Here is a 25,655-nt window from a genome sequence, read left to right as displayed (position 1 = left end):
TATGGAGCTCGTTCTTCCTTTGCCCACAGCAAATAATGGACTTGCCTGCATATATGTGTGTGTGTGTGTGTGTGGGGGGGGGGGGGGGGGGGGGGGGGGGGGGGCTGTAAATAGGCTGGCAGGGAGAAAATGCAATAAGTGGGCCAGGGATATCTGTGCAATGAATATCCAAGTAAAAGAATTAAATTATATCTCCTTTAGTATTTGAAAAAAGGGAAAAATAGTTTTTTGAATTTTCACCCCACAGATGAGAATGCACATTATTTCATATTGTTCTAAAATGAACCATAGCTTTTACCAGGTATCTATTAGGAGGCAAAGCAGTGACATGCATTTTCTTTTTAGCGATTAGCATGGTTAGCAGCGATCTCTATCCCCAGTTTGTTAACCCATTCCCTCTACATAAAAGGCTTTTTTTTTGTCTATTAGCATCTTTAAGCATTTGTCTTTTCCCATCTATATTCGTTTTGACCTTTTTTTAGTTTTTACAGCAACAGTGGCTCGTTTTTTCGACAGTAGGTTGACAGGAAAGGGGGTATGAAAGGGGGGGGAGACATACAGGAAAGGACCACAGGTCGGATTCAAACCCTGGATGCGTCAAGGACTAAGGTCTCCATATTCGAGTCGTGCACGCTAAGCACTGCGCCACCTGCACGCCCAACTCTCTGATTGACTTCTGTGTCACTGTCTGCTAACCTGATTCCGCCAGATGGATTTGCTGGATCTGCTCCGCATATCCATCTGGAAACCTTCCGTTGAAGTAATTTTGGGAAGGGGCGAAAATACTGGTTAGCTGATTGGCCTATGTTGGTGATAGACGGGCCAAATAAACCAATCAGATCAACGAAGCATATGACGTACTAACAGAGCGACGACGAAAACACAACAACAAGCCAGGCTACTCTTGCCGAAACCAGTTGGGAGAAGAGCAAAAACATCTTTTTCTCTGAGAAAAGCCTCCAGAGCAGTGTTTTGCTCTACTTTCAGTGAAGAAATACTGTGTAATTCCCATTAAATTTGCTCGATAGCCACGCTAACGCTAGTTTCATCGGCTGAAGCAGCCATGTTCTTTAGACTGAACTGACCCGCTTCTCGTTGCGTCACACCTCGACCCGCCTCAAAGCCAACGCTGATTGGACGTTCGTTTGGTGAGCGGCTCCAAATTTTCTTTAACGGAGAGTCTCCAGACTGATCTGCGAATGAAACCTTGAAAGCTCACGAGATCAGGATGGTCTCACGAGGCTACTGCGCCACCTGCACGCCCAACTCTCTGATTGACTTATCTGTCACTGTCTGCAAATGTTTCCGATTTTTTTCCAACCTTCTGAGCAGTTAATATCTTTAATTTTTATTCATAAATGATATAAAGTTAAAACATGTTCCTTTGTAGGTTGTGCCTCTGATTTTTAGCTTAGGGCTGCCCTGTAAGCAGAGGTTTATAATTTACCACCCTGGCACATTTAAACTCGCTGTAATCAGGAGCAAATGGGCTGTGCCAAATCGAACAGATTGGCAGGAAAAGAGGGAGAAGAATGTGGGGGGGTGGGTTTTAAATTTTTTTGCGTTTTCAGCCAAATGTGTGTTAGCTGTATCTTAGGATCCGTCTGCATGCATCCCTGCTGTGGAGGCAGCCCAGACGGTGAAATAAACAGGCCGGATTGTTGTAGTTCCAGATGAGTTTTAACTGCTGCACAGGTGCTGAGTTTCATGGTTTATTTTATAAAACCATAAATTCACCGCGGAAATCTTCCCCCGTCTCTTTGATCTCCATCCACAGGCAAACAGACGTGCCCTCCGGAGAAATTTGACTGCGGGGGATCCACCAACAAGTGTGTCTCGTTGTCATGGAGATGTGATGGGGAGAAAGACTGCGATAACGGAGCGGACGAGGAGGACTGCGCAGCTGGTGAGCTTCACAAAGTTGCCCTCCTGTAAACAAATGTCTGAGGGTTTTGTTTTGTTTTACAGCTGATTACATCTCAGGAGCACAGCTCTGCTGAAGTCTTCCTGAGGAAACAGAAAGGAAGCTTAGATTCCTTTTAAATTCTGTTTTACCTCTTTTATCTTGTTAGATAAAGGTCCAACACATTAAAGCTCAGTAGATAAGTCAGTGTGTAATCAGAAGGATGTGAAGGGAATTGAGATTTCAGTCACCTGCATTTTGATTGTAAATCATTTGTGTCGTGAGGCATCAGGTTTGGGGAGTTTTCTGGTGAAATTTGAAGGATTTCTACCATTGCTATTCGTACAGTTCTTAAACTTTCCGTGACTCTTAAGAGCCATCAAATACGAGGCACCTTACGCTCAGCCAATCACATGACTCGCACGTATAGTAACCTCCCCACCCCCCAAATCGCTCCGAGGACTATCCTTGGCCTACTTCTGAGGAGCCGTGAACAATCTGCTGCTTTTTTTCCCTCACTTGGTTTCCTCTTCATGTCAGGAAAATAAGATTGAGGCAACAAATCTGAAGGTGTTTAGAACTGAAGGCCGTGGGAGTGGCAGACATTTTTCTTAAATAATAATAATAAAAAAAATCTCATTATTGTCATTTTTTTGCTTTAATCAAGTCAGGAAAAACACAATTTACAGAATTGAAATGAGTATTATAAAAGGCACTTGATTAAAAACATTTTCATTTTTTGATGCCCTGATTAACAACGATTTAATATGTTGTATAGCAGTAATTGTGTGATTATCCTCTGAATGACATTCAGAGGTTAGAGTGGCCCTGGTTCACTCATGCTGAATCAAGCGGTAGTAACTCTTTCAGTATAACACCTTCTTCCCTTAGATGCTTTTTACTGCGCTGTTCATTGAGACCCAGTCTAGCCTGTACTAATCCTGTTCTGTCTCTAATGTCTGTATTGATGTGGCAGTCTTAAGCCACTCAGTAGTGACACAAGGGCAGGCAGCAGGTTGTTGTCCAAGGCTCGAAATCCCTGCAGGGACAAATGCCGCCAAGCAATCGCCATGAGGGCGCGGCTGGCTGTAGCATTAGCAAAGAATGGGGCTTGATAGCATCACAAATTAGAGCTATTAAATGCTGCTCGGACCAGTTTATCTGAAGAGTGATTGGGCTGAGGACCAACCTGAAGGATGTTGTCTGTGAGGATTAGAAGCTTTTTAGTGTTTGTGGAGATCAAATCTAAACCTCCAAAGCATTGATTTTTCTTCTTTGTGTCCCCTGCCATGTGTCCCCTGCCATGTCTGTGCTCCAGCTCAGCAGTCTGCAGAAATTACAAACTATCAACATTGGGGGGGTATCATTGTTAAATGAAAAAAATAATGCAACCGCTTTTGGCATTTACTTAATCATATTAAGTTACTGTATCACAATTGATTCATGTTAGCAGGGCAAGACATAAAACAATTGTGTTAAATTAACTAAATATGATTAAGTAAATGTCAAAAGTGGTTGCATTATATCTGTAAAGAAGAAAACAGGAAAAAAAAAAACTTTTAGAAAAAAATCTGACTTTTTTCAATCTCTCTTGTAAAAGTTAAAATTCATCTTCAGTTTTATTTTTTTTTACAAACAGGTTAACCAAACCTTATCATTAATAAGTTTTCCTGTAAATACAGGAAATAAACACTGAGGCTTAATGCAGATCTCACTGTAAAAAGATGCCAGAATATAGCCCTAATTAGGACCTACTCAGTTTAGACAAGTTATTCATCTAGTTTAAAAGCTTCCTAAGTTTACATTTTCAATTGAAAATTTTTAAGATTTACAGAGCAATATTGAAATCATGTAAATACTAGAGAGCATCAAAGGGATTCATCACTAGTTGAACATGTTGGCCTAAATATGTTGTAATTTTCCTATTAACTCCAATATTGCTGTTCATTATATGTAAAAAAAAAAAATCAGAATTATATTTTCTTATATATTATATTTTTCATCTATGGTGATTGCCACCTGCGCAATGCATTCTGGGTAGATGACGCAGTTACGTTACCAGGGCTATGTTATATCTGACTCAACGTTTTTATGAGCCGCCATAAATGAAATATCTGTTGAAACAAACAAATATAATCGGTTTGTGATCTACTTTTCATTATATTAGCTACAGTTACTATAGCAGAAAATAAACAACTGTTTAAAGTGACAGTAAGGGACCTTTCTGTTGTTGTAAGAAATCGTTAGATTTTAATATATCTGAGAATATATTTTGACCCCAATGCTAACTGTAAACAGGCTCAGTTAGAAACTGGAGCTCTTTGTAGCATAGCTCTCCATCAGGGTTAGCATCTCCCAGCAGCAGCCACACAAAGAGCAGCTTTTTTGGCTAACTCTCCCCTCTTCCTTTATTCGGTCCTCCTAATTTTCGTCCCCCCTTGTGATTTCTACATTGCCAATAGTTTCTATGCGCTTCAGTTCAAACTGAAAAAGTTTAAAAGTTACAAAGTTGCTTTTTTTGGCGGGACGTAGGACCTGGCATATGTCATTTACCCAGAGATGGGAAGTAACGAAGTACAAATACTTCGTTACTGTACTCAAGTAGATTTTTCTGATATTTTTACTTTACTTTACTACTTATTTTTATGGCGACTTTTTACTTCTACTCCTTACATTTCTACACAAATATCTGTACTTTCTACTCCTTACATTTTAAAAAATTGGCTTCTTACTTTAGTTTTGAATCATTTCAATGGAGTTACTGTTATTATTTTTCACGTCATCAATACCAAATTCAATCTAATTGGATGGGAATCTACGTTGCATTTGACGCACCGCTACAAGATGAATCGACAGATTCGGCGGTATTCATTCGCGGCAAATCATTGCAGCTTGGTGGCGGTGGCGTTAGCATAGTAGCATGGACGACGAGATGATTGAAAATGAACACAACGGAGATCTAGTCCTATTGGCAGACATCCATTTAAAATGTAGGCAACGGCATGAAAAAAGTGGTTTCTACTTTTACTTTTATACTTTAAGTAAATTTACAAGCCTGTACTTTGTTACTTTTACTTGAGTAAAGAAGTTTAATCAGTATTTCCACTCTTACCAGAGTATTTTTTAACACAAGTATCTGTACTTTTACTCAAGTACGGAAAGTGAGTACTTTTGCCATCTCTGCATTTACCCAGCATGCAGCGCAACATAAACAAAACAAAATCTATGTGACAATATTTTATTGCAATTTATTAAAACTAACCAGCTTACAGCATTTTTGATATATTTAGTTTACATTAAAGACGTTAACACGTTTCAAAAATGGTAAAATACTTTCACAAATGTTACAACTAAGCGTGGATCCGTTTCATTTATTGTCGTAGGGAAGCGGCGTTGCATTTCCGAATTAAAGTGAATAAAGTGAATGTGATTGGTTGATTATCAAGGGGGCGGGATTGTTGTGGAGGAAGGTTCGCAAGCTTGTTTGGTTGTGGCCGGTTTGTCGGAAGCATCTTGCTAACCAGTTAGCGACTTAGTGCTAGCAGGTTCCCAATGGGAAATTGCATTGGGACTAGGGATGCACAATATAATCTGCCCCCTATCGGTATCGGCCTGTATCGGCCTTAAAACTGAATATCGGACATCGGCCACCCCACCGATATTTAACCAGATATTTGATCAGCTTCTGAGTTTCTGAAGTCTAAAAAAAAAAAAAAAAAAAATACTACTACTTCTTCCTCAAAAACTTATTTTTTACACACTTAAAAACTTCTAAAGACGAGGGAAAAAATATTGATACATTAAAATATCACAATATCTTCATATGCTGATATATTGCCATTTAAAAACACCATATCAATCTCTTTTACTAATGAAATATTGCTATATGTCATCGTTATGCTACGAAATCCCGCGAAAATTCAGGAAATTTTGCCATATTTTTATATGTTGATATATTGACGCGGTATCGATCTATTTTACTAACAAAATCTCACAAGAATTTGCAAAATATCACGAGAGTTTGTAACAGAACGATGAAATTTCACGAGATTTTGAAAGTAAAATAGATCGATACCGCGTTTTTAAAAATCTATTTTGATATCAGCATATTTTCATATGCTGATATCAAAATCTATTTGATATCAGCATATGAAAATACAATTTTTTAAAGTGTCAGAAATGGATAACAAAACTGTTACTTTCAATGACTACTTATTTTTGTCCAGCTTTAAAATCGGTATCAATTCAATTCAATTCAGTTTATTTATATAGCACCAAATTCTCAACACATGTCATCTCAAGGCACTTTACAGTTCAACCAGATCATACAGTCAAATTGATACAAAGTTTTCTATCTAAGGAAAACCAGTTAATTGCATTGACTATCAGTATCGGTTATCGGCTACATGAGTTTTAAAATATCGGCATATCGGATATCGGCCAAAATCTCTATCGTGCATCCCTAATTGGGACCAAGTAGCACTAAATTGGTGACTTGGGGTTCCGGCACTAGTGGCTCGGTTTTTTTGGACAGTAGCCTGACAGGAAAGGGGGTATGAGAGAGGGGGAGAGACATGCGGCAAAGGACCAAATGCTGGATTCAAACCCGGGTCAGCCGAGTCGAGCACTAAGGCCTCAGTACATGGGTTGTGTGTGCTAACCACTGCGCCACCAAAGCATGCCCCATTATCGAACTTTATTACTCTCACTGTGGAGAAATTCACTCTGCATTTAACCCATCAGTGGGCTTCCACTGAGCAGCGCCCGTGGAGCAATGTGGGGTTAAGGGTCTTGCTTAGGGACCCAGAGTCCAGTTTGTGGAGATCGAATCGTGTACTTACAACCTTCAGAGCACAAGCACACTGCAATAACCACTCCCCTCACCTGCCAAGTCCAACTTTATTCTACATCTATATTGAAAGGTAAAGAATGAGGTTGAGTTTGACCTCAAGGCCTCATCCTTTTTTGCCAAAGTCGCTTAACATGTTAAGAAATGATAAGTTTTTCCACCCTCTGAACCTGCCAGAAATCAGCAGCTTGGTTCTGGAGCCCACATGGGTGCTGGGTTGGTTTAGGGGCTGTAAGCAGCAGTAGTGTATCCTGTTATTCAAAATGATTCATAAAGCTCGAACAGATCATCCAAATTGGCACCGCTTACGTGTTCATTCTGTGGAATCTATATGGGAGATGACAAGTCAGGCTTCAGCTTACTCCCTAAAATGGCTCACGGGCATCACCTCGTTGCAGTTCAATTTCTTTGATGTAACATTGTCAGTTGTTCAGCAAGGATCCAATATCCAACCAGAGCTACGCTTTCATACAGCGGCTGCACCTCTGCTGCAATAAATCACTCTCTACATATGAAGAGTCCTGGACTGGTTGTATTAATGCAGTAAAAAGACTGGAAATGTGTAGCTTTAGGTTTTAATATTAATCTCCTTTTTCATATTTTCAATCAAGTTTGAGATTGAGAATATAAACCAATTTTACCTAGAAATCTCCAGGATAAATAGGTTTTAGCACAGATGTGCTCATTGATGTATCCAGGGATGATGTTTACTTTAACTCTAAGCTACTTTGGGAAAAAACCCAATATTTCAACCATCACTGACACAGCCTGTTAATCTGAAACATTTAATAAATGAGGAAGACAAATTTTAGGTCAGTTTTAGGCTCCAGCCAACATTTATTTAACATTATGTTATTTACTAACATGCTGCAGCAAATCAACCTAGATGTGATCTCATGGCAAACTAATGATAGAAAAATGCTATTTTCAGATATCACCAGCATCAGAAAAGAGAAAAGGATACAGTTTATTAACACTATGGTAATCTTTATCAAAAGAAAACAGAGACTTCATAGAAAAAAAAACCCAAAAACCGTTATATGTGGATGCACTGAATATATTGTATATATCTATGCACCGTTTTCTTCCTTTGGCACATTATTCTCTTTTTACCATTAGAGCTGATGTAACGAGGACATTTCTCCACTGAGATCAATAAAGATAATCACTCAGTCAATCAATCAAATTAAAATCAGATAATTGACTAAAAGTTTACCTCAGCAGGGGTTGTATTTCTATTGTTTTGCCCTTCCTTACAGTGTTTTTCTTTTAGGGAAAATATTGTACAATCTTAGAGATGACGTTTTTCAAAATAAAAATCTAAAGCGGATTCATTTTCAGAATTAGAATGATTAATTTGGTTTAAATAAAATTATGTAGCCCTCCGACTTAAAAAAAAAACTGCTGGATGCTTCTATGAATTCTCAGTTTTCTTCGTTTTATTTCACATTTACAAGTCTCACTTCCTCTCAACCACCTAAACACTAAATTCTGGACCATTTCAATGCTCCCAGGTGTAGAACACCAGCACCAGCATGCAGACTGGTTCTACAAGCATTTGCATATGATTGACTCACTTTACGGAGATCACTTGATTCCTTCTACCATGATAGGATGCCATCTCAGAGTGGAGAACCACAGAAAATCATGTATGCAGCTTAATTTAGTAATTGATTCATTTTAGTTTTTCGGTAGGGATAAAATGCATGTTCTTTGTTTAGACTTAGTTCCTTTTTGGGCTTTTCTAATTGTTAGGTTCAAAAATGTAGGTTCGTAAAAGAGAAACTGAGTCTACACAGAAGAGGGATTTTTAACAGCTTCTGCAGAAGGAGAGTTACATTCAGCTCACTACTCTCTGACTGACTTCCTCTGCAAAGCCTTTTTATTAGCAGATCATAACACATGGGGTGGGTTACAAAATAGAGTTTTCTTCTGACAAGGCAATTGATCAGGTCATAGGACAAAATGCTCCTCTGATTGAATCACAGAACAGAGTGGTCTTCTGATAAGTGTGATTAGCCTTGCACAAACATCAGCAATTTTCTACCACCGTTGCATGACAGTTTGCAGTAAACAGAGTAAAGCATCTCATTTCTCCAATGTTTCATATGTACACACATTAACTTTATAATCATCATTGAATAAATCTAACACTAATAAAAAGCAAAGTAAACGTCACTTAAAAGGAATTTAAAAACAAGACTAAATGTGAAAAATCGAGCACAGCATAGTTTGCATTAAATGCTACAACCTATATAAAGCAAAAATCATATATCATATAGACTAAAGCTTCATCAAAATCATGCCCAAAGGTTTATTTGCTCGTTTCATTAACGTCTGAAATATCCTGGTGAATTCTGCCTCATGTCCTGAAAAATCATCACTGTCTTATATAGCTTTTATTAGTAAGTGGTGATGCAAGGCAGACAGCCATCATAACTGCTTAAGTTTAGATCAAGTGACTCTTTTAGCACTTAATTTTTTTAGTTGCTCTTTATTTGAGTATTTTGGCTGCAATATCAACATAAGTGGTGTGAAATGAATAGCGATGTTTTCCAATGGGGAGAGTTAGCTTTTTTCTTAAATTAGAGATGGACTGATACAGTTGTATTTTTTTAAGGTTTATTTTGATGGTAGTCTAAAATCGCTCAATTGTTTATTTGTTTTTTTGTGGGGGGGATTTCTATTGCTATTGCTCGCTACATTCAAGATAAATGTACACAAGTTTAGACAAAAGCAACATTTATAACCAAGGATAAATAAATGCTATTACTGTTTAGAAAATGGAGGGAATGGCATTGCAGGCGGGCGGAGCAGTGTGTCCAATCAGGCACTGCTGCCTTGCAGCAAGAAAGTCGCGGGTTCGATTCCTGGCCTGGGGTCTTTCTCCATGGAGTTTGCATGTGCTGCATGTATGGTTGGAATGCATTGCAGGCGCTTCACTTGATCTCAAGGCATGGCTGCTAAAAGCACTAATTAATTGACCGATAAATGTTTGGCCCATACCAAAACCAAGACAAAAACACTGATATTGTTAAAAAATATTGGCAGGCTGATGTAGCCATCTACCCCAAGTTTGAAGGAAACAACAAATATTTTATTACTAATGAATGTACCTTAGTTTTATGGCAATATTTAATTATGTATATGCCTTTAGTTGACTTTGAATGGGATTTTATATGAACTTTATGAAGTTTGCAAGACTCAGGAATTTATATTTGTGAAGAATATGGCTGTGGTAACAGTTTATTTTCTTCTTATTAAAAAGATCAAATGAGATTATAGGGACCTAACCTGATAACTTTTCTGTGTTTTTGTGGTGAACTGAGTTTTTCTATATTTATTTTGACACATAGATTCTGTTATGAATGTTAACACAGCCTAAAAACAAAGCAGGCTCTTTAACAATGTCAGTTTCTGTATTAGGAAGAAGATCATATTTCTACTGGGCGCAAAACTTATTTAGGAATTGCAACCATGTAACTTACAGCATGAAGTAAAATTCTTCTGTCAAATTGTGAAAAGTAGAAGTTTACCAAAGGTGAAAAGTAGCAGCTAACTGTAAAGACCTTGTTTTGGGCTCACCTATGAAAACAGAGCAGTATTTATGAGGAAGGCGAACTTTCTAACTGGAGACCTTAGTGGGTTTTAACAGGAATATTTTTCCATTGCTCAGAGTCAAGCTGTGGGAAGTAGACCTTCACTAACTGTAAAAAGGTAGTAGTACACTGTATAGCAGATGAACATCAGGTGACACTACTAAAATAACAGGTCAAAAAATTAATTTAGAAGGAATTCCCTCCTCTTCAGCAGGAGTGGAGCTAGACTTTTTTTTATTGAAGATGTCAGAAAGAGACAAGGACAAATTAACAGGCGGACATGAGAATTAATTTGTTAAGTAATATGTTAAGTAATTGTATATTCAGTGATTGAATATCTGCAAAATATAAGTAAAATAAAGTGCTATACAGTCACAGTCCTTTCACAATACAAACCAGATTTTTTTGCTCCCATTAGTTATTTCAACAGTTGATTAAACTGTTTTCAAATATCTCCTGTGTTCCACTATGAAACAGACCAGAAAGATTTTTTTATGCCTACATAAAAGTAACTTTGACTACAGTCATATTTTGCTTAGGTCTTTTTTTACTTTAGTGTAACATTTTGCACTGGTTACTTCTATAAAGTAAACTCTTAACAGAAGTCACTTCATTGATTCATGACATTGTCCTAAAATCATGAAGTGTATTGAGGAGAAAGGAAATAAAATTCTGAAACGTCATTAGTTTAAATTTTTAGTCCGTTTTTCCCCCTGCCTTTCTTATGCCTCTACAGTGTATTTGAATTATCTTTTTATTTAAATTTGCCTTACAAAAACCTTCTTGTCTCTAGACATGGCTTTTTGTGTAGCTTATATGGGTGTGAAGCTGCAGCTTTCGTGTATTTACCTGCAGACGTTCACTGTTGTAAGAAATATAAGGGTCACTTTCATTTCTTTTCATCTTAAGGGAAAATTATACAAAAAGCAGTGAAGGACTTTCAGACATAACATCACTATTTACCCTGGACCTGCTTGTTCTAAAGGCTGAATGAATAGTTTAATCTATATGGTACATGGGTTTTCTTTTTCAAGCCTTCACCTTAGAAATACTCTTAACTTCAATAAATGAAAGCTCATCTACTGTGAAGGCAAGTACATCACTGTACTAATGATGCAAAAAAACATCAGAAAACTGTTAATTACATTGGTCTTAGGTATTCCTTTTATGACAGTAGAATAAAAGTATGTCTTCTATACTTAAACAAATAGGAATAAACATGATATATCAGTATTTAAACAGCCATTTCATTGTTATAAATCCAGTGCACCTGGGAGATATAATCAATTTATTTAATGCGAATTTGAGGATCTATTTCCATAGCAACCCCTACTCATATAGATTTAACGTTCCGGAATTTCAGTTTCTTTAAATGCTCCTGAATGCATCACTTATGCCCCTTCAAATAGACCAGACGCAGACTGTGATGACTTGGTAAGAAATGTTTGAAATAGTTTACATAGTCCTTTCAGACTGTTCAGTACCAGAGATGTTAGAGAAATTGACACCTTGTTTTGGAAGGAACAACAACAAAAAAAAGCTCAATCTTCTCTAAGTTTCTGCTTAGTTTCTGTAAGAAAAAGCAGCTGGTTGGTTCATCTGTGAAGAAGGATGGAGCCGGATGCTGCAGTGGAAGACAAAACCTCTGTGAAGAGATGTGATTAACAGGGGAACCCTACACTTTAATTTGACAAACTGCCTCCTTAGGAAATATAAATAAAACAGACTATAATTTAAGAAAACAGTTTAGTCAACAACAACTAAAAGGTTATGTGGAAATTAATAATACTAACCCAGCTTTCAGGTTGGTAGACTGTTGAATATTAAGAGTAGAGCTGGTAAAAAGAACCATATTGTTATGGAAATTTGACGAAATGATTCAAGGAAAAATATTTATTTTACAGTGTTTGACAACTTTACCAATATTCTTTAAACATGTCAAAAGAAACCTGCAATTTCCTCTGCTTTCCTGACCTCTGATGGCTCAGATTTTGTTAGCACTTGGTTTTTAACAGTGGCGCCATGTTTAATACAAGCATAGAGAGAGTGCAAAAGCAGCTCATGTGGGGTGAGACCAGAGATGGGAAGTAACGAAGTATAAATACTTCGTTACTGTACTCAAGTAGATTTTTCTGATATTTTTACTTTACTTTACTACTTATTTTTATGCCGACTTTTTACTTCTACTCCTTACATTTTTACACAAATATCTGTAATTTCTACTCCTTACATTTTAAAAAATTGGCTTGTTACTTTAGTTTTGAATCATTTCAATGGAGTAACCGTTATTATTTCCCACGTCATCAATACCAAATTCAATCTAATTGGATGGGAATCTACGTTGCATTTGACGCACCACTACAAGATGAATCCACAGATTCGGCGGTATTCATTCGCGGCAAATCATTGCAGCTTGGTGGCGGTGGCGTTAGCATAGTAGCTTGGACGACGAGATGATGGAAAATGAACACAACGGAGATCTAGTCCTATTGGCAGACATCCATTTAAAATGTAGGCAACGGCATGAAAAAAGTGGTTTCTACTTTTACTTTTATACTTTAAGTAAATTTACAAGCCTGTACTTTGTTACTTTTACTTGAGTAAAGAAGTTTAATCAGTACTTCCACTTTTACCAGAGTATTTTTTAACACAAGTACTTTTACTCAAGTACGGAAAGTGAGTACTTTTGCCATCTCTGGGTGAGACAAATAGTTAATTTGACAAACCCACCTCCTTAGGAAATGTAAATAAAACTATAATTTAAGAAAACAGTTTAGTCAACAACAACTAAAAGGTTATGTGGAAATTAATAATACTAACCCAGCTTTCAGGTTGGTAGACTGTCGAATATTAAGAGTAGAGCTAGTAAAAAGAACAAAAACAATATTATTATGGAAATTTGACAAAATGATTCAAGGAAAAATTTATTTTTTACAGTGTTTGACAACATTACCAATATTATTTAAAGATTTCAAAAGAAACCTGAAATTTCCTCTGCTTTCCTGACATCTGATGTTTTTAACAGGGACGGTGTGTTTAATACAAGCATACAGAGAGTGCAAAAGGAGCTCATGTGGGGTGAGACAAATAGTTAATTTAACAAACTACCTCCTTATTAAATGTAAATAAAACAGACTATAATTTAAGAAAACAGTTTAGTTGACAACAACTAAAAGATTATGTGGAAATTAATAATACTAGCCTAACTTTCAGGTTGGTAGACTGTCAAACGGTGGTCTTCAACATTTTCCTGTTTCCTTCACTGTGTTGAATTTATGTTAATTTGAATTTATGTGTATTAAAATGTGCATTAGTGGAAAAAATTACAGGCGGGAATAAAAAAAAATTCTAATCAACCAAAACTTTTGTGACCCCCATGCAGTACCTCTGTGCACCCCCTAGGGGTCACGGACCCCCTGTTTAAGACCTCTGCTGTCGAATATTAAGAGTAGAGCTGGTAAAAAGAACCATATTATTATTGAAATTTGAAGAAATTATTCAAGGAAAAATATTTATATTACAGTGTCTAACAACATTACCAATATTCTTTAAACACATCAAAAGAAACCTGCAATTTCCTCTTCTTTCCGGACATCTTGGTTTTTAACAGGGACACTGTGTTTAATAGAAGAATACAGAGAGAGTGAAAAAGCAGCTCATGTGGGGTGAGACAAATAGTGTTCCCAGGAGCACTGATGGTATTATAGATAAAAGCAGAGAAGAGAGCAACAATGGAAGAGGTAAATGTACAACACCCGACTCAACACAAGCTTTAAACTTAAGCACAAAAGTTAAAATACAAGAAGTTTCTTGATCAAAGCCATCTTAAATAAATGATTAAAACGAGCCAAATATCTGCCTCTGGTGATGTGTGGGACTAAACAAGAAAAATAGACTGATTAAGATTCATAAATTCCTGAGATACCATCTAGTCATTAACTTTAAAATCATGAACAATAAAAATTCCTAATCATATTTAGTTATCATTGTAACTTGAAAAAAAGTCATAAAAAAACGAGTACAACAAAAACCTTTACTAAACCAGACTTCAGGGTAAAATGCAGGACTTCTGAGGACTTAATGTTGTATTTGGGTAGGGATGCATGTTTATCAGAGTCGTTCTTGGAGCAGCTGAAATGCTGCTGGGAGGTAACTTCACTAAAAGACTGAGTTCAGCCTGATTGACAGATTCATGTTCGATGATGCCTTCATAGACAATATTGATGGATAACAATAAATATCAGATTTGCTGACCTCTAGCTCTAAGTCTTACTCAGATTCTAACAATTTTGGGTGTATGAGGTGTCATATATCATTTAATAGGCTGTGCATAAAGGCGGCTGCTGCTACCGTATGGATTAACAAGAGCTGAATATGAACCTGCTGTAACTTTAATGCGTTTTTTAAGAAACTATACATTTTATTGACATAAAAGGATAGTGAGTGACACAATGTGAGGATCAGGAACGACACGAATGCAACAGCTTTAGAACTATGTAGAGAAACTTGTTCCCATTTTATTAAAAACAACGAAAACATTACAAAAAAGGTCATATTAAAGAAAAGGTTTATAATGTGCTGAAGGACAAACAGTGGGAAGTAAGGTTTATATAGTGTTAAAGCAGCATTCAACTTATATCTTTACATTTTGAATATTTGAAAGAATTTGATGATGAAAAATAAAACTGGGTAAATAGAAATGAAATGGTAGCGAGCTGTAAAAATATTAATAATGTGCAGAGATGTAAATTACTCTCTAAACCCTTTTTAAAAGCTACATGTCATAGTTTTTTAAAACCCTGATTTTTTAAAATTAAAGTATTATTATTTACCTTTATGAAACATGTTATTTCCTTCAATAATATTAGAACAAATATGGAACAATACTGTAGCTCAGGTAAAGAAAAATATAAAAAAATGACACTCAGAGGATGCAAACATCTTTAATAATGTTCAGGTATGTTTTACATTTTGTTCTGAATGGAGTTCCAGTTCCTGTTTTTTTTTTTTTTGCAGCTTGATTACTATAACTAAAAGGAAGATGAATTTCTCAAAACTCATTCAGCTGGATCCTAAAGTGAGCTTCAGTACATTCTGCTAATATTGGAAAAGATTTCACTGCTCAGCTCTTTGTTGTACTGGTGTCCTGCTAATCGAAAAATCTACTTTTCTGCATTATAGATTAAGTAGATATTAGTTTAACCAATGAAACATGCATGCTGCAGTTTCAGAGAGGATCCAAAAGCAAGTTAAAATGTTTTATAAAAATTGAGGAAATCCAAAATGGTTATCAAGCATTTTATGCTCCCTCGAATTTGATTTCTCCACACTGTTGTTTGCTTTAGTGTATTAATAATTCAACGGCAGAAAAGCAACTCCTTTGGGTTTTAAAGGTGATAGTCGGCTTCTCTGGATTAGCTCTGTTTTTTCCCAGTGTTCTCTGTTGGCTTATTAAATAAAATGAAAATAAGAAAACATTCCAAGTTTCACTGATCTATATATATTAGAAATGGTGCACATTTCTAATTGGTCCAAATATATTTTTGTGTTTTCACAAATTAAATGATTACTTCATAAATCTCAATTAATGTTCAAACCCCAAATACCAACTCTCTTTGCTTAACCAGCTATTCAGAGTTTAAGATTTACCAAAGTTAACAACAGAAATCAGCATAAAGCTCCACTACTGGCAGTTCATATTTGACTACTTGATGTTTATTTATGGTTATTATAAATAGTCTCAGCCCGATCATCATCTTATTTTCATTTTATTTAATAAGCCATCATGTCCCATCATTAATGGAACAACATGAAAGAAGTAAGTGCCAATTTGATGTCATTTTTGTTTCACTTGTGTATACAAAATGAAAAAATAAATCTGTCTAAATCTATCTACTTTTTCAATTAAGTCCATCTGTTTGTTATGTGGGAACATTTTATGAATCTGTTGGGGGACAAATATTCCTTTTAAAGTTTTGTGAATAATATAAAATTCTCATTCTCACATAAAACTCGTTTTCTGTATTTTTTATTCATAAGTTAAAACCCAGCAACGTGTAGGACCTCCTCAGCAGATGGGATCAAACTCGCTCACGAGTCTTTAAGTACATTTACTCATCGCCCCAGTGGAAAACAAAGTGCCTCTCCGGTGTAACCCTGCCACTCGCAGACTGCTAATGCTCTGCCCCTAGTGTAATAATGCACATGTTTATTGAAGCTCTTTAATGATTTAGTTCTAAATTAGGATAGAGTGTGTTGAGGCGAAACCAGGGCAGTGGTTGAGATCCACTTCAGAACCAGCTGCAGCAGCTCATTTAAAATTAATGAATGATAATCCTTTTATTGAACTGAGTCCAAAACATATTTTACTCTTAATTGTGCCACCCATCTTGGCAACCATTATGGCACAATTAATTCTGACCATTTATTAGGGAGAAAAATACATACCACCAAGTAAACAATATGTTTGATGTAATTTTTATTCTCCATTCAATTTGAGTCTATTGAAGGACATAATAATCATATCATGCACAATTATTCCCTCTGCAGGAGCTGAGTGCTTTATTTTTGTTGCTCTTTTTTCAGTTAGCTGCCTCCTCAATCTGTTGAAGTTAAACATGGTGTAAAAATGGTTTGCAGTTTTTTTTTTTTGCTTCTGTAAGTCTTTAACAGTCTGCTGCGGCTCCACGCTACAGCTGATCCTGCATAAAGTAAAATACCAGTCCTTTCCTGTAACCAGCTGGAGCTACTGTAGCACAGTCTGGTGAGGAAGCTGAACTCCCTGCGGTTTGTGTAAATAAAAGATTATTCTTTCCCGTTACTGACCTCTGTGTAGCCGTGGGCTCTCAGTGGGAGCCCACACTTTTCACCCCAAGTGCATTTTAGCTACACCTGATTCTGGCAACAAAAAAAAAAGATAGCAAGTGAGAGAAGGAAAAACAAGTCGATTAATATTAATGTTGCATATAAAACTTCACCCAACTACCTGTTGACCTTATCAGTAGGTCTACAGATCTGTGGGACTTTGTAAAATTGGTACTCAAGTACTGAGTCCCTCTTGGCTCATAACAGCTAATTTAATAATTAAAATGATTTACTCAGACAATATTTTGGCATTTAAGGTAAAAAAACACAAATAAATAAAATGATTACAAAATAAACTAAAAAGCAGTTAAAAAAAACACTTTTTCAAATTAATTGTCTTCGACATAAACTTATAAAACAATCTTAACAATAAAGGCTATGCATATATGTCATGAAAAGATGCAAGATCGTTACAACTACAGTACGATATCCGCCGTTTGTTGTATTTCAGCCTGATCTCCTAATAGCTTGTCACTCCTGATGGGTAGACAGTGTTGGGCAAGCTACTTCTCCAGTGTAGTGAGCTAAGCTATCAGTTACTCAACAATAAATTGTGCTTCACTACACCAAAGCTACCACCTAAAGAATTATAGCAAGCTAAGTTACACTAATGTGTTAAAAGTAGCTTAACTACATCAGAAGCTACTTAACGTTGTACCAACCTAATATCGATTCAAAATGAGTCTGATACACTGGTTAAAATATTTATTAAAGATCAGCCAATGACATAACACCGTGTAAAAATTGTTTTATGATCAGCATAATAAAAAAAACTAAAGTAATTACCAGTAGACAAAAAAATAAACAATCTGCTGTTATTAGAGCCAAATTAAAGGTACTGTCTAGTGTTCTACACATGGAGACATGGCTATGAGTTTGCATTCAATGGACATCTCTAGGGAAAACAAAACCCTACAAAAGGCATCTTATTTCTTTAGGGTCTCCCTTAGAGAAAACTTCTTCAGACCTCAATTAAACAGTCGATTCAAGTAACAAATGAAACTGTTTACAAAAGAAGGGGAAAAAATAAAGAAGCTAATTAAGAGATATATATACATTTATGTCTCACTGTATAATTTAATTTCTACCTACATATTTATTCATTGTATTTTGGGGGGTAATTAATTGAATGCTTATTTATTTATTGAGCATGTATTTATTTCTGAATTTATTTTTATATATGGGAGAGCTGTTCCTCCATACCTAAAAAATCTTATCTCTGCAAATAAGCCTTAAAACAGATTTATGTAAACATCCTGTCAGGTAAATTAGGCCATGAAAATACAATATCTAAGTTTGGCTACTGCTCTCTAATGAGAATATCTTAGTGGCACTCATCAGATTGACCTATCTGGAAATTAAATGCGCCAATTAAGTTAAAGCTGATATATTTTTCTCATTTTTATTTAAAAAAATTGACTGCAGTTGACTGTTTTAATGAGTGTTTGGCTATGTAAAACAAATGGCTAGTCTTGGCCACATGAGCTCTCTATGGCCAAGAACCGAAATTTGAACACGTACTTTTTATCTGAGGATTCAACAAGTTTCAAAATCTCTGAAGATAAGGCGCTCTGCTGCTGTCTCCTCCTCCATCCTGTGTGTGTGGCTCTGTGTGTCTGCGTGTGTCTGACTTTTTTATTGTCAGAATTCAGTCAGAATTCAGGAATTCTGATTTTTTTTTTCCCATACTAAACTGAAATAAAATTTAAAAATCAGTTAACTTTTTTTTTTCCACTGGCCCTAATCCTGTTCCGTACAAAGGGGGTGGGTTAAATTAGGGATGCACGATATTGGGATTTTGGCCGATATCCGATATGCCGATATTTTAAAACTCATGTAGCCGATAACCGATATCGATACTGATGTTAAAGCTGGACAAAAATAAGTAGTCATTGAAAATAGCAGTTTTGTTATCCATTTCTGACACTTTGAAAAATAATATACTCAAATATATTTTCATATGCTGATATCAAATCGATTTTTAAAAACGCGGTATCGATCTATTTTACTTTCAAAATCTTGTTAAATTTCTTCGTTCTGTTACAAACTCTCGTGATATTTTGCAAATTCTTGTGAGATTTTGTTAGTAAAATAGATCGATACCGCGTCAATATATCAACATATAAAAATATGGCAACATTTTGTGAGTTTTCGGGGGATTTCATAGCATAACGATGACATAACAATATTTCATTAGTAAAAGAGATTGATATGGTGTTTTTAAATGGCAATATATCAGCATATGAATATATTGGGATATTTTAATGTATCAATATTTCTTCCCTCATCTTTAGAAGTTTTTAAGTCTGTAAAAAAGAAGTTTTTGAGGAAGAAGAAGAAGTAGTATTTTTATTTTATTTTTTAGACTGTAGAAACTCAGAAGCTGATCAAATATTGGGTTAAATATCGGTGGGGTGGCCGATATCCGATATTCAGTTTTAAGGCCGATACCGATAGGGGGCCGATTATATCGTGCATCCCTAGGTTAAATGCAGAGAGTTGATTTCATTTCTCTACTTGTGACAATGACAATAGAATAAAAAAATCTGACACTTTGTCTTTTGTCTGTAATCTAAGCGCATATAACTAAATTCATAATCTTTTATTTTGAGCACAGTCAGACAGTAAATCTGATTCAGATTCTTATGGAACAAAGAAACATAGTTGATGTGATGTTGAGGTTCTTAATAAATGTTCCAGAAGCTATTTCCTCAAACAAAACATACTGCATCATTAATAAACTCAAGCTTTATTTCCTAAAATGCCATTGCTTTTTGGATTCAAACATATCTAAATTACATTGTACCAATGCTTCTGGTGGTTTAGAGCATCAGAATTATTCCATTGCTTCTGATGCTGTGAAAAGAATTTGACAATATTCAGTTTGTAAAGTCTACCATGCTGCAGATTCATTTTAAGAGGAGAAGGTCTATTATTATTCACTTCTTTAAAGAAGAAAGGAAACCTCTGTCCATTTTCAAGCTATTGCTGCTGCTCTCACCTTCTGCGGCTTTTGTTCTTTTTTTGGCCTGATATGTTGCCTAGAAAAGCTCTGTTTCTTGCCTCTGACCTGCTGCTTTAGAATAATTTACAGCTCTTTTCTTTTGTGCACTCATCCCTTTAGTTTCTTAAAACTTTACTTTTGACATAAGTGAGGGAAAGTTTTAACATAAATGAACAAAGTTCTGCTCTAATTTGTAATGAAAATCAAGAACTTCTCAATAAAAAAAACAGCATTGTATAAATACAGCATCTTACTTTTGCTCTTTTCTCCTTTTTGTTGTTTTTGACCTCAGATGCCAAAGCGTGCCCCAGCACAGAGTTCATGTGCGCGAACCGTAAATGCCTGGCCGCCGTCTACGTGTGTGACGGTGATGACGACTGCGGAGACGGCAGCGACGAGCTGAAGTGCTCCTCCCCGCAGACCTGCGGGCCCAACCACTTCCGCTGTAACTCTTCGGAATGCGTACCTCTAATGTGGAGCTGCGACGGAGACCCCGACTGCTCCGACGGTTCGGATGAAAACCCGGAACACTGCGGTGGAGACGGCGCCCCCTACCTGCCTAACCGCAGAGCCAACTGCACTGCTGAGGAGTTTCGCTGTGCTAACGGGGAGTGCATTCGCCTGACGTGGAAGTGTGACGGAGACCCAGACTGTAAGGACAAGTCGGATGAGTCTGATTGCCGTGAGTGTCTCCCTCTGTTCTGAGAAGCTTCCATTTTTAAATACCAGCAGCTTCTAAACAGTGTTTTTGTTGTGTTCAGCAAAATAAATAAGTTTAATTTAAGTGTTTATGTATAAGATAATGATATTTAAGACTTAGACCATCTGGTGAGTAAACCATAGCAACTAGTACTTGATTCTCTGCTGTTTAAAATAATATCTCTCTTGAGAAATGATGAGAGAAATTTATTACTGTGGTGTTTTTGGAGAAAAACATGTTTTCTCATGTGAAGCTTCGCCTGGACCTGTATGGACAAACATGATGGCGTGTCACTGTTTGACGCTGTATACACGCTGAGAGCAGACAGAGAGAGAAGAGGAACAGTAAATCAAGTAAAATGATACGACTGGCATAAAATCATATATAAACAGCATAAAAATAAAACAACAAGCCGGTCCCATCGAGGCGTAATCGGAGACGATGAGACACGAAGTGTGCTCCTGATGTCCGGTCTGCTCCGTAGCTTTGTTTTGGTCGCTGTAACCGCAGAAAATCCCGCATCACAAAGATAGGATGTTATAGATAGGATGAGTCTTGAACTGAATTAACCTGTGTCAAGAGGCACAGATGCACCGACTGATGTAATTGGGAGAGAATACCGCAATTTTTTATATTTTTCAAAATAAAACATCACTCAGACTCTGATTTGTCGATAAATTATATATATATATATATATATATATTAGGGCTGCAACTAACGATTATTTTAAAAATCGATGAATCGGACGATTATTTTTTCGATTAATCGATGAATCGGACAAAAAATATTTTTTATATTAACCTCTTTATTCCAAAATAAACATTTTAGACAGAACAAACAAGCACACAAGTACAGGTTGCTCATTAACTGTACTGGTGCAATATGAAAAATAAATGTTTTTGTAAAAACTACGCAAACTTACATGACAAATGTAGCTGTACATCCACAAAATATAGGGTACTTTGTTCCATAAAGCGCAAAAAAAGACAGGCATTTTTGTTTTTAAAAGCCCCTAAGGGGTTCAAACAATAGGCCCCCCCATTTCAACAAATGAGTTTATTTAGACTAGAAGAGTTCTGCCTTTTAAGACAGGAAAGTATAGCAGTTAAAGTTGCTACTTGAGAAAATACTGAACCATAGAGATAAAAATAGCCCTGTGATTCAAATTATAAATTGTATTTGGAATAAAAATGAGAGAACTAGGGGTGCTAAAGACAGATATTTACATGGGAATGTGGCATATAATTAATTGACATATTACTGATCTTGCTGGATTTTATTCTGCTTTACTTCCATAAATTGCAGGATCATCTTTACTTTATCTTTGCCAGAAGATTTAAACTTTAAAAGCCTTGCCCTCATAATTTGCAAGTTAATTTATTTATAAAGTAAATGTAAACGCTGCTTAAGCTAATTCAAATGAAATTAAAAGTAAAATAAGTAGCCAACCTTATCACTGTCTGTAACCTACTAACAAGGTAAGGAAAGCATCAGATGAGCTACCTGAGAAACTAACGTTACGTTTCCCCACTTTAAAACCAAACAAACATGGTGGTTCCGTGCCATGTTAATTTCTTTTGAAAAAAGTTGCATGTTATCATTTTTTTCGCTTTACAAAGCGCAGGCTATTTTAATTATTGTGATCAATTTGCGCCGTCAATCCCGGTGCATGCGCGCTTCATTTGCAGTCTGGACGCTGAGGCTCTGACTGAGAGGGACTCCTGCGGGAAAACGCGGTTGGGGTGGGGGAGGCGCCCCACGGCAGAGTAGGAACGATACATGCTTTCACGTAAGAGTCTCCAAAAGCCGCCAGTGACACCGGAAAAAGTCGCCAGATTTGTCGCTAGTCGCTTTTTTGAAAAATAGTCGCTGGAGGGGTCTGAAAAGTCGCTGAGTTGGCAACACTGCACCTGCGGCGCTGACTCGCTCTGCCATATTTTTTTTTCTTCCTCTTTCAGTCAAGAGGCAGTGATGACGGCGCGGCGGATGACGCCGCGCCGTCATCACGGCGCGGTACCGGTACCGGCCCGCAGCCCGGTGGTTGGGGACCGCTGATTTAAATGATTCTCAAGCAATTGTTCATACCGTCAATTATTTATTACCTGGGATCAAGATTTAGATTTCTTTTAACTGTTGAATGATTCTTTCATGTGACTCAAATGATACGATTCAAACAGATCTGGAGGCAAGGAGTGTAAAATTCCATTGCTATGGATTTATTCGTATCCCTCCTCTTACTGAGGCCTTGGTACAGAGAGATGCTTTTAATCCTGGTTACACTACCTAGCCCCTTTCCAGTTAATTTCTCCACTGTGAGATTGATCAAATCAATCAATCAATCAGTTAAGTCAATCAATTAAGTTAATCAATCGAATCATGCTTTATTTTGCAAATTGCAGAATGTCTTTATGCTTTTTGATAGATTTAAAGGCTTTGAATTAAATTGGGGCTGGGGGACTATTGTAATATCCTAGCCAGTATAAAGTGTAAAGACCTGAGCACACTGCTTGCATACGACTTTTTAATCTCCCATCTGATTTTTTTCCCATGTCGCACTGATTGCGAATAGAGAGACAACGACTTAGACAACTTTTATTGACATTTTGTATACACAGAGTATATGCAATCCGAAATTTTGTTTAGTAAAACTTTTCAGACAGTAGCAGAGTCAGTAGATCTGTGGAGGATTTTTTTACTTCTGTCTCTCAGCATCTCAAACCATTCCAGTGAATGCATGAGCTGATACCAGAGCTTCACTCAGGGACCTGGAAGATGGAAGTCCAGTTGGATAACACATGTTGAGAGAACCTGTGCATGATGCGCAAGCATGAAGCGACAGTGGAGAGGAAAAAACTCCCCGTTGGGAAGAAACCTCTGTTAAAACCAGGTTCAATATGGCGGTCTTCTGCCTGACCAGTTAAGATGAGTCCAGGAGGAATGACACTGATGAAGCTTTAGTTACGAAGGTGGAGGAGGGGCTGGAGGTGGGTTGAAACGAAGTCATCTGAATGAAGTCACAGTAGCAGACAGGTGCGAATCGGATGCCTTTTAAGATGAGCTTTGGATGCCCATTGGCTTTCGCGGAGGTGTGGTTCAAAGCTGATTGGCTGTGAAGCAGGTGGATGTATGAAAAAACAAGGAGTTTCTTCAGTTGAATTTCCGCCTAGAGACAAGACAGCCTGACAAAACACAAATTATGGCACGGGTGTATTTGTTTTTTTGTTTTTTCAATGGTCCTTTTTAAGAACGTTCATAGTGCCCCTAAATGCTCCTACATTTTTTTCATTTAAGAGCTCTTGTGCTTCTTATAAAAAAGCCAAGTGGTCAGCCCTGCTGGTGGATTACAAGAAAAAATGACAGGACGTTGCTTTAATTCTCGGGACACCAGGAGCGAGATGAGTAATCTGGCCCAGTCCTGCATAAATTGGGATTTGCACACCGTGTAGAGGCCTCTCTTTACACCCTGTAGCCAGTGTAATGGGGATAAAAATTGCATTAGAGGTTGCTGAGTTGGGAACAACAATGAGACCTTAGGAGAGTGCACATTTATCCAATGTGTTTTTTTTTTTTTTTTTTAAGTATTTTGGTCTTTTACTTGAATCATCCAAGATATCCAAATTATTTATTAAAAAAAAGGTGTGTACACTGTGAGAGTTTGTTCATGTGGTTATAAGATTTTAATAATCATTAAAGCCCATTTAGAACATCTTTGATTAAGACTTCTTCTCCTTACATTAATTATTTACCATTTCCTGCAGAGTTTGTTGGACACAAATAAAGTTACCAGAGTGAGTCTAAACCAACAGTGAGGAAAAAGTGTGATCATTAGAATCCACTTACACAACAGAAACTGTTCAAACTCTGCAGCAGCTTTTACCAACACTGCAGGAAAGACATTTTGTGGAGCAGAGAGCCCTTTTCTCAGTAAGTGTTTAAGGAAGCTGCAGCCCAAACACTTGCAGGGTTTTCCACACACATTTTTTTATCATGAAAAAGTAGATTGATTTCAGTAATTCCATTTAAAAAGTGAAACTTGTATATTATATTCATACATTACATACAAACTCATATATTTCAGATGTTTATTTTGTTTAATTTTGATGATTACAAATGACAACAAATGAAAATCTCAAATTCATCATATCAGAAAATTAGAATATTACTGAAGACCAATAAAAACAAAGGATTTATAGAAATGTTGGCCAACTGAAAAGTATGAACATGAAAAGTATGAGCATGTACAGCACTCAGTATTTAGTTGGGCCTCCTTTGGCCTGTATTACTGCAGCAATGCGGCGTGGCATGGAGTCGATCAGTCTGTGGCACTGCTCAGGTGTTATGATAGCCCAGGTTGCTCTAATAGTGGCTTTTAGCTCTTCTGAATTGTTGGGTCTGGTGTATTGCATCTTCTTCTTCACAATACCCCATAGATTTTCTATGGGGTTAAGGTCAGGAGAGTTTGCTGGCCAATTAAGAACAGGGATACCATGGTCCTTCAACCAGGTACTGGTAGCTTTGGCACTGTGTGCAGGTGCCAAGTCCTGTTGGAAAATGAAATCTGCATCTCCAAAAAGTTGGTCAGCTGCAGGAAGCATGAAGTGCTCTAAAACTTCCTGGTATGTGGCTGCGTTGACCCTGGACCTCAGAAAACACAATGGACCAACACCAGCAGATGACATGGCACCCCAAACCATCACTGACTGTGGAAACTTTACACTGGACTTCAAGCAACGTG

At 36.9% G+C, this 25,655-nt stretch overlaps 1 protein-coding gene across 3 annotated transcripts in view; it reads left to right on the top strand.

Annotated features, from left to right (window-relative positions):
- The window catches only part of LOC119789924 (low-density lipoprotein receptor-related protein 8-like), a 179,767-nt gene that overhangs the window by 95,320 nt on the left and 58,792 nt on the right, over positions 1-25,655 (top strand). For all 3 annotated transcript variants that reach the window (XM_038295123.1, XM_038295124.1, XM_038295121.1), the window contains exons 4-5: positions 1,778-1,906; positions 20,512-20,901. In XM_038295123.1, the coding sequence (XP_038151051.1) occupies positions 1,778-1,906; positions 20,512-20,901 (519 nt within the window). The remainder of the gene's footprint in view (positions 1-1,777; positions 1,907-20,511; positions 20,902-25,655) is intronic.

This window comes from Cyprinodon tularosa, unplaced genomic scaffold (genome assembly GCF_016077235.1).
Source record: "Cyprinodon tularosa strain WSP-4 unplaced genomic scaffold, ASM1607723v1 ctg350, whole genome shotgun sequence".
NCBI lineage: Eukaryota > Metazoa > Chordata > Actinopteri > Cyprinodontiformes > Cyprinodontidae > Cyprinodon > Cyprinodon tularosa.
The sequence above is the reverse complement of the archived record's forward strand: the minus strand, read 5'-3'. Positions and strand labels throughout refer to the sequence as shown.